General features: G+C 47.7%; 1 protein-coding gene across 1 annotated transcript; it reads left to right on the plus strand.

The window, feature by feature from the left end:
• Window positions 1-8,276: 8,276 nt before the first annotated feature.
• Window positions 8,277-10,386, plus strand: LOC132590954 (forkhead box protein A2-like; the record flags this gene model as incomplete). Its single annotated transcript, XM_060263864.1, has 1 exon — window positions 8,277-10,386. A coding segment is annotated over one exon (1,188 nt), but the record flags the coding sequence as incomplete, so codon positions are not given.
• Between the last annotated feature and the right edge of the window lie 234 nt (window positions 10,387-10,620).

A 10,620-nucleotide genomic window follows, 5' to 3' on the forward strand; every position in this document is an offset into this window, starting at 1 on the left:
CAGGGGGTGTGGCCTAATATGCAAATGAGTTCCTGACAGCTTTTTCTACAAAAAAAGCCCTGAGAATCTCTAAGGTAGCTGGGCAAGAGATTCATGATTTCGGACTGCCAGCCTCCAGGTGGTAAAGAAAACAGAAACCACCACACTGTATTGTGTTTCTGTTTTTCTTTGCCTCTTTCCCCCCCGTGTTTTTCTTTTCCTATCCACACACTGCAGGTCTGGTTTGTTATGGTTGATAACCTCCAGGTCGTAACTGAGATCTCCCGCTATCGTAACTGATCTCCAGGTGACAGGTCAATTCACCTGAAGGAAAGAGCTGCTCTGGAAGGTGGACTCTATGACATTATACCCCCACTGAAGTCTCCTCCCCAAACCCTGCCCCCGTCAGGTCCCGCTCCCCAAATCTCCAGGTATTTACCAAGCTGGAACTGGCAACATTAGTTGTGGTTAGGAGACAGCCAAGCCCCGTGTGCAAGGAGTACTCGCACCATAAGCTGGCTACCCATGGTCTATTCAATAAGAACAGAAGAGAAGTCATGTTGGATCAGGCCAGTGGCCCATCCAGTCCAACAGTCGGTGTCACACAGTGGCCAAAAAAAACCCCAGGTACCATCAGGAGGTCCATCACGGGGGCCAGGACACTAGAAGCCCTCCCACTGTGCCCCCCCCCCCAAGCACCAAGAATACAGAACACCACTGCCCCAGACATAGGACATAAGAGAAGCCATAATGGATCAGGCCAAAGGCCCATCCAGTCCAACACTCTGTGTCACTCAGTGGCCAAAAAACCTAAGTGCCATCAGGAGATCCACCAGTGGGGCCAGGACACTAGAAGTCCTCACACTGTTGCCCCTCCCAAGCACCAAGAATACAGAGCATCACTTGCCCCAGACAGAAAGTTCCAACAATAAGCTGTGGCTAATAGCCACTGATGGACCTCAGCTCCATATGCTGATCCAATCCCCTCTTGAAGCTGGCTATGCTTGTAGCTGCCACCACTTCCTGTGGCAGTGAATTCCACGTGTTAATCACTCTTTGGGTGAAGAAGGACTTCCTTTGATTCATTCTAACCCGACTGCTCAGCAATTACCTCGAGTGCCCACAAGTTCTTGTATTGGGAGAAAGGAAGAAAAGTACTTCTTTCTCTGCCTTCTCTATCTCCTGTGGCAATGAATTCCAATCAGACAGAAGTTTCTCAAGGTTCACGCAGGCTACCTGAAATCTCTTGGACTGGAGATGCCAGGGATTACACATGGGACTTTGCACACTAAAAGCATGAGCCTTACCACTGAACTGCTAGGGAGGCACTGCAGTGCTAGTGTTACACAACGCCTGTTCAAGAGATAATTTCCACAGGCTACGCGTACGAATTTAGACACAACCTTCCCTAACTGTGGAGGTTTCTCATACTTCAGAAGAAGGAGCTGAATCCCGAGCTTCTGGATCTTTTCCGACTATTCCTTGGATCTTTCCTACGATTGTCCTTTCTGGATCTTTCCCACAACCGGCAGCGTGCTCTCGCCCACTGCAACAACTCTCTTCTGAATCTGAAACCAAAAAGATTATTTGCAGGACACTATCTTCCAGGAGTTTGGAAGCTTTCACACGCCTTGATGTTTGCACAGTATTTGCAAGCAGTCACAGGGCTGTGTTTGATAACGGGTTGCCACAACAGTCAACACGCTTATTATTTCCAAAGGCTGGTGCAGTGAGTCCTGTTAAGACCAATACTCCCTCTAAGCTGTGGAGTTTTGTGAGCAAAACATTCTAGCTTGTGAGCTACTGGCATTAAAGTCGTGAGTGACTGCATAAATTAGAATAATAGAATCATAGAGTTGGAAGGGGCCTCCAGGGTCATCTAGTCCAACCCCCTGCACAATGCAGGAAGCTCACAAACACCTCCCCCTAAGTTCACAGGATCTTCATTGCTGTCAGATGGCCATCTAGGCTCTGCTTAAAAACCTCCAAGGAAGGAGAGCCCACTACCTCCCGAGAAAGCCTGTTCCACTGAGGAACCGCTCTAACGGTCAGGAAGTTCTTCCTCATGTTGAGCCAGAAACTCTTTTGATTTAATTTCAACCCATTGGTTCTGGTCCTGCCTTCTGGGGCCACAGAAAACAATTCTGCACCATCCTCCATATGACAGCCCTTCAAGTACTTGAAGATGGTGATCATATCACCTCTTAGCCGCCTCCTCTCCAGGCTAAACATGCCCAGCTTCCTCAACCTTTCTTCATAGGACTTGGTCTCCAGACCCTTCACCATCTTCGTTGCCCTCTCTGGACCCATTCCAGCTTGTCTATATCCTTTTGGTGCCCAAAACTGAACACAATACTCCAGGTGAGGTCTTACCAGAGCAGAGTAAAGCGATACCATCACTTCACATTTAGTTTACTCTGGGGCCATTTTTCTTGAGCTAACACAAAAATGGGTGAACCGGAGGATATAAAACTGTGAACTAATTCACACAAAATCGGCTTAGAGGGAACACTGGTTAGAGGGAACATTTTGGCACTGGATGACCATTTCAGTTACCATGAAATTGCACCTTTCCAGGACTTAAAACACCATGACCGATTTCCCACTATGCCGCTCTCACGCTCCTCTTCTCCGCGGGGTTTATGTCGGATTTCACACTACCTTCCCCGGGGCTGCAACTTGTTCTGCCTCTTTTGCGCAGCAAACGAGGTCCTCTAAAAATCAGTTTCAATTTGCCGAACGAAAAAGGTGAAGCTAGTTGCGGCCCCAGGGCAGATCGTGTGAAATCTGATGGAAGCCCCACAAAGAAGAGGAGCCGTGAGAGTGGCATAAGACTAGTGGGAAATCGGTGTACGACTGGGTGCAGGCAAAATGGTCTCCTGACCACGCTCTTTCCTTTCCCCCTGGCTTCCCTCTTCCCTTCCTGTCTCAGAGCCAAGAATCATTGGCATGATGGCGTTTCCATCAACCGCACACAGCCCAAATCACGGTCAGCAAACCTGCTTCTAGCTAAAGCGGCTGACTGGTTAGTGGAAACAATGAAAACACTACCTGTAGCCAGCTGCAGTCTGGTAAGGGAGAGTGGCACGGTGCGCAAGAGAGAAGGAGAAGGGAGGAACAGACAGGTCCTCCGGGGGATCCCCAACCTCTTATCCACGGTTGGGAGCCTCATCAACACGACACTGCACCAAGCCAATGTTCTGTCATCAGGATTCATTGCTTTCTAGGCTGCCAAGTCAGAGGACAGTGCAACTTGGTCCACCCATTGTTGCAAACGGTGTTTATAGAGACATAAAACAAAAGTCTAGTGGCACTGTCAAAACTAGCAGCATTTATTTCAACGTGAGCTTTTGTGAACCACAGCTCACTCCCTGGCTACACACAACCAGCAGAGCTTGTATTTCTCAAACAGCAGTTCAAAACATAACACAGAACACCACTTCCAAAACCTTAGGCTATTTCAAGCACGCATGGAGCAATGGTTAGAGAAGGGTGACCAAACTTGCTTAACGCAAGAGCCACATAGAATAAATGTCAGATATTTGACAGCTGCAAGACATGAACGTCAGATGTTTGAGAGCCACAAGACAGACGGACGGAAGGAAGGAAGGAAGGAAGGAAGGAAGGAAGGAAGGAAGGAAGGAAGGAAGGAAGGAAGGAAAATAGATGGAAGAGAGAGAGATGGAAAGGAAGCAACTTTAACTTAAGATGCATTTTCCAAGACACTGGCTAGCTTGGCTTGGAGATGTGATTTGAAGATACACATGCTTTCACCAAGCCAGCTGACAGGGGCTGTGTGGTCTTTGAGACCCACACAATATGTGTGAAAGAGCCACACGCCACTCCCGAGCCACAGTTTGGCCACCTCTGGGTTTGAGTTTTGGATCTCTCTCTCTCTAACTCATCATGAGGTTGTAGTGAAGGTAAAACAGGATGGGAGAACTGTGTTGGCCAATCTGGGCTCCTTGAGGGAAAGGGTTATCACTGATTACTGCTAGGGTGAATGGTTTCAGTGCTTTTCTTTATCAAATTTTATCTGGCTACATCTCACCCTGAGCTCCTTTTCCCCAGACCAGGCTGGGACGGTAAGGCAGGTATCCATCTCTATCACGCTGTTTGAAATCCAGAGCACCTACCAGCGAGTTCCAAAGGATGGTAAATCAGTTGAGCAAATGTCCCCAGCTCCACCACCTTAACTGCTAGGGCCAGTTGCTAAAATGGGTTGCGCAAGGATGCCAGACAGATATTTGCATGGATTCATTCTGGCAGATTCAGTCTACGCATGGAAGGTAGAGCAGTGTAGTGGCTACCGGGAAATCAATCGTGGGTTCAGGTCTCAGACAGCCTCAGTCAACCCGTTTAATTCGCCCTCAAACACCCCCTTCCCTCAGGTCATAAGAACACAAGAAGAACCCTGCCAGATCAGACCAGTGGCCCATCAAGAAAATGGCCACCCAGTTCCTCTGGACGGCCATCAACAGGGCATGGAAGCTGAGGCCTTTCCCCAAAGTTGCCTCCTGGCTTTGGGATTCAGAGATCCCATGCCTCTGAATGTGGAAGTTCCTCTCAGTCCACCGTGGCTAGTAGCCACTGATAGACTTATCCTCCATGAATCTATCTAATCCCATTTTACAGCTGCTTATTCCTATGACCATCACCACTACATCTTCTGGCAGCGCATTCCACATTTTAATCACTCTCTGTATAAAGCAGTGTTTCCTTTTGTCCATACTCAATCTAGGCCCTTTTTAAAGGGTACCGTGAGAGTTCCACCTTAAAAAAAAAAAAAAACCAGAATTCATGCATTTTTCTTTATCACTGTGGAGCTCAAACCAGATGGAGCCTGTCCGCTTCCTCAGAGCCCTGCGAGGCAGGATGAGGCCAAGAAAGAAAGCCTCTGGCTACCCAATTTTGTTTCACCGGCTGAGAGGAAATTTGAATCTGAATTCCAAAGTCTCTCCCATCCCATCCCAACCCTCTAGGGTAGCTTCGGCAGCAGGCCTGAGACCTGAGCCTGTTCTACAAGAAGAGTGGATATAAACTGAATAAATAAATTGAATAAAATAAATAATAAATAAATAAACGTCTTAACAGAACTTCATAGAATCACAGAGTTGGAAGGGACCTCCAGGGTCATCTAGTCCAACTTCATTCAAACCCGGTTGGTTGATCCTTCCTCTTCAAACCAGAGCCTTTGTGAACAGACCTTTCCACTTTAGCAATCCACAGCGGCAGACGCAGGCGTGTGGCAAATCAGGCCTATGACACCGAGCTACCGTTGATTAGGATCACTCATCCTTTGGTGGCAAGACACCCCTTATCAATCCACATCAATAACCCTGCCCTTTAAATCCCTATCACATGCAAATAGGCCCCCTATTCTCGGCCCTGAAGTAGAGCATCCTTCTCCACCAGTTCGGAGCTAATAAATATGGGTAAAAGAATAGACAACCTTTAAGAAAGGAAGTGCCTTCTACTGAATCAGACTCTCCTCAGTCCATCAAAGTCAGTCTTGTCTACTCAGACTGGCAGCGGCTCTCCAGGGTCTCAAACTGGACGCTTTTTAGTTGGAGATGCCGGGGATTGAACCTGGGACCTTCTGCTTACCAAGCAGATCCTCTACCACAGAGCCACTGTCCCTCTCCATAGTTGAACATATATGAACATAAGAAGCTGCCTTCTACTGAATCAGACCCTCAGTCCATCAAAGTCAGTCTTGTCTACTCAGACTGGCAGCAGCTCTCCAGGGTCTCAAGCTGAGGTTTTTCACGCCTACTTGCCTGGACGCTTTTTAGTTGGAGATGCCGGAGATTGAACCTGGGACCTTCTGCTTACCAAGCAGATGCTCTACCACTGAGCCACCAGCCCTCCCCTATAAAGAAGGCAGAGATAGCACCTGGGGGGGGGGGGAGAGATTACTAGGCCATGGGAACCTACACACACACAGTTTTGAAAGCCAAGGCAGCTTTCAGATACATGGGCTGCTAACAGACCGGCACTTTGGGTCGACTCAGAGACGCCTCTGAAATTGACCCCAAAAAATCCCTCCACACGCAAACATCTGCCACGCATTCTCATCCCATACACCCCATCCTCTGGCCTCCGCAGTGCAACTGAAAAAGCTACCACTTCCACTGTGGTAGCAAATTTTTGAGCCACATGCTAGTCGCCTCCTTGGTGTCTGGAAGGGGAAAGGCGCAAGCAAGGCGCCTTGGCGGTGTGAAACCACCAAGCCGCCCCAAGTTTTAAAAAAAATTAAAACTGTTCAGTGCACACATATGCACATGCATGCGCGTGACTACTGCACTCGTGCATGCGCATGACTACTCAAAATGTATGGGGACAGGAATGGTGCACAATAGCTGTCTGAACATGACCATGTCGCCCCATGGACGGGATGGGGACAGCTTGCAGGGGACTACGTGGAGGCTTCAGGACGGCTCTTTTTGAGCCATCCCGGTTTGGGATGCCTCCCAACCGCCCCAAAATGCCCATCTGTTATCAGCCATGGATTCCCAAAAGCCCTGTATGAGAAGGCAGCAGGAGGCAAGATGGTGACAGATGAAGGATATAGTGGAGACATTAGATTTGAGTCCAGTAGTGCCTTAGAGACCAAGAAGTCTCAGGGCGTCTCCACATCCATTATTTCTGACGAAGGAAGCTTTGGCTCTCAGACGCTCAGACTCTGAAACTCTTCTTGGTCTCTACGGTGCTGCTGATGGACAAATCTAACTGTTCTCCTGCAGACCAACATGACGACTGCCCTCTGAAACTATCTTAATGGAAAGCTTGTTCCTCCTGTTTGGAACAGCAGTGACCAGGAAGGCGTGGAACCTTCCAGAGAAAAGTCATCCTAGGCCTTAAACTCTTTTGGGTTCCCTCACAGGAAGCTCTTCAGAAGTTTCCTCCGAGGGAGAACTCTCAAATCCCTTCGGTTTCCTTGAAGTGACTTTTTCACTAGCAACTCTTTGATTTGTGCCTCATCTTTGTATCCATTGCCCAGTGCAAAAGTGGTCGTTTCCCCAACCCTTACTTCTTCTCCTGTGAGAAAATGGGGGGGGGGGGTTTAGCCGCCTGAAGATCTCTCACTTTTACAATTGATTTCTAGACAACCAAGATCAGTCTCCCAGCTGCTTTGGAGGATGGACTGTGTAGCATTATACTCTGTTGAGGTCCCTCCCCTCACCCCAACCTCCCCAGGCCCCACCATCAATATGCCCATGTATTTCCCAGCTCAGAATTGGCTACCTCATTTGTGATCCATTATTTTACTGGTTGCCCTGTATGGACAACATTGGGCCATTCCTTTGTTCTTCTGTGAGTTAGCTAGGTGGTCAACCCCAGTCTGCTTTCCTAACTTAAATTTTTAGGATCAGCATTCATTACGACCTTTTTTTTTTTTTAACTGAAGGGGCTACATGTCTCTAACAGCTGGGATGACCAAACTTGCTTAACATAAGAGCCACATAGAATAAACATCAGATGTTTGAGAGCCGCAAGACATGAACAAATATTGCGCACATGTCTTTATTAAAGCTCTTAATCAATTTCCTTGCACAAAAAGATGAAATACATATGAATGCACTGGACAAGACAACCATGCTAGAAGGAGACTTTTTAAAAAAATGAAAGCTGGGAATAACAGTCCCCATAAGACCAGCACAGGAAAAGGTTACTGGCATTAGTGGAAGAAGGAAACACACGGGTACCATATGAATCATTGTCCACCATTTGCATGATTATGCATCTCTCTTTGCCTTGACACCAAGATTAGTAAATACAGCTCCTACAAGAGCTATGAAACTAAGGGGGAACCCTGTGCCACCCTCTTAAATTCTGTCCCTCCTTCTAGTGGCTTCCTTGGCTCTTGCACTCTCTTTCCCTGCTCTAGGTCTCCGGGTGACCTCTGTGGTGTAGTAGAGACTGCCTATTTCCCCCTCCTTCCTCACTTCACACACAGAGGAAATAGTCACCTACCTATGGGTCAGTGCTCAGATGCTAACTGAGGTCCCAATGCTACACATGCTTACTTGAGAGTAAGCCTGAATTAAGTTCCTCCTCAACCTCCAGGAGCCACACAATATGTGTGAAAGAGCCACATGTGGCTTCCGAGCTGCATTTCGGCCACCCCAGACCAATGGAGACCCCTTTATTGTAGGTGAATGGGGGGGGGGGGCTTCTTTATTGATTGGTGCAGGATATATAACCATGAAAAGCACAGAACTTCAGGTTCCTTTGTCCCTTGCGTGCTCAATGAACACAAATACTGATGCTTTCTCATTCTTTGTTTCCCTCAGGTATTTCCAACCGTAAGCACAATGGCATCCAGCTTGGGACCGATGAACCCGATTAACTCCTACGTGACGCTGAACCCCCTCAGTTCTCCCGGATCTATGAATATGACTTATCCAAACAGTGGCCTGACTAGCCCTTCTCTCACTGGGCTGACCAATGCCAGCAGTCCAATGGGCCTCCCGTCTGTGTCGTCTCCTGTCAGTCCTGTATTGACTCCACTGGGGGCTCAGGGTCCCACCCTCAATTCTCTGTCACCCTACCAGAATGTCAGCCAGTCGATGGCTCCACTCAGCTACTCGCCTTCTAGCATGAACAGGCCCAAGGAGATTAGTAAGTCCTACCGGCGCACATTGACCCACGCCAAGCCGCCCTACTCTTACATCTCCCTCATCACTATGGCCATTCAGCAGGCCCCAAGTAAAATGCTGACCCTCAACGAGATTTACCAGTGGATCATGGACCTCTTCCCTTACTACCGCGAAAACCAGCAACGTTGGCAGAACTCCATCCGCCACTCTCTCTCCTTCAACGACTGTTTTGTAAAGGTGGCCCGTTCCCCTGACAAACCTGGCAAGGGCTCCTACTGGGCCCTCCACCCAAATTCAGGGAACATGTTTGAGAACGGCTGCTACCTGAGGCGCCAGAAGCGTTTCAAAATTGAGGACAAGGCCAAGAAATCTAGCTCCAAAGCTTCCAGCACCCAAGAGCAAAACCCCAAGATTTCTGAGGGTCTTCAAGAAGGCCAGAGCCCCAACACAAGTTCGGAAGGGGCTGAATCAGGTCACTCAGACACCTCCCACGGGTCTGAGGAACAGAGGGGTCTGGTTCAACTGGATTGCTCAGGTGCACGGGGTTCGTCCCCCATATCTGAGACCTCTCCAGCCCCCATCTCCCAGACCATGAATAGCCACTACTTTTCCACATCCATCACCAACCTGGACCTTCCAGGGGATCTCAAAATGGACCCTCAGTTCAACTTCAACCACCCCTTTTCCATCAACAACCTGATGTCTACCGAGCAGAGCCACAAGATTGACCTGAAATCCTATGAGCAGACAATGGCTTTCAACGGTTACAACTCCCCCCATTCAGTGGAAGGGAAACACACCTATGAGACATCCACCTCGCTCAGTGAGACTGGCTCTTACTACCAGAGCCTGTACAGCCGCTCCCTGCTCAATGCTTCGTAAGGCTCAATGCCGTATTATAATGCAAGGAAGGAGGAGGAGGCCAGAGAGATCTCTACCTCCGGCCACAATTACCAGCAAGACCATCAATGAGCAACTCCCACTCATTGCCAAGAAGCAAATACAGCGAGGGCGGTCCAAAGGAGTACACAGCCAATGGCCCGGTCTGTCAAGATCATGATGAAATCATTTGCTTTCCAAGACCAATCTTTCTACACAGTGGTCAACAGCCCATGAAGAGCTTCCATTCCTATGCATTCACCTACCCATAATGACCAGGAAACAGGAAGGAATTTCAGTCCTTGCTGCCGTTAGCCAACAGCCAGTTGGGTGGCCATTGATTTGTTTTTGTGATGGCATCTTCCAACGGTTGGGACTCTTGCTAGCATAGGCTCTCCAAGTGCAAAGGCTACCGTTTCAAAATGGCGGACTGCAGTCTGAATTCTACAGTTACAAAAGAAGCTCAAATTCACCCAAGAGTGGAGATATCGATGTGTACGTCAAAAAGGACATAAGAAAGGACATTCCACAGGGTGGACTGTGCTGGTGACCACTCCTCAGTCCAGGAAGTGTGCCTTTCCAATATGTTACAGTCACTGGTTGAATTGTTGTCTCGGGATTTTCAAACCCACCCAATTTAGGTCACAACTGTACGTGGCAGGACTCCATTGTTACACACACAAAGGGGGGTTGGTTATGCCAAAGACAATTTAGGCCTCAGGCTAATGATGAGCAGGGACAATATATTTTAGATTTTTTTAAAAAAGAAAAGACAAGTGGCTTTATATTTAAATATTTGTGTTTTCTGTTGGGAAAAGGGTTAAGAGTTGATTTAATATATCACACTTTAGAGCAGATTTAGAGGGTGTCTGTTGAAGTGGTGTATTTTTTTTGTATTAATGATAATTAAAAAAACAAAACAAAATCATATGTAGTTTTTGTTTTCCCAGCATGAGTTTAAAAATATGATCTCAGAAGGTCCCTAATTTCCAATACCATGTCAATTTTTAACTCTCAGCTGTGGCCAGGCAAAACAAAAATGACAGATCAAATTCCCCAGATTCAAACCATAATTTACTGTTATTTATTTACTTATTTCTTTTAATTTTAAGGATTCTACTGTACTCTTTAGCCCAAAGACTCTCCAGGTGGTTTATAA

The sequence above is a fragment of the Heteronotia binoei genome, unplaced genomic scaffold, assembly GCF_032191835.1.
Source record: "Heteronotia binoei isolate CCM8104 ecotype False Entrance Well unplaced genomic scaffold, APGP_CSIRO_Hbin_v1 ptg001268l, whole genome shotgun sequence".
NCBI classification, from domain to species: domain Eukaryota; kingdom Metazoa; phylum Chordata; class Lepidosauria; order Squamata; family Gekkonidae; genus Heteronotia; species Heteronotia binoei.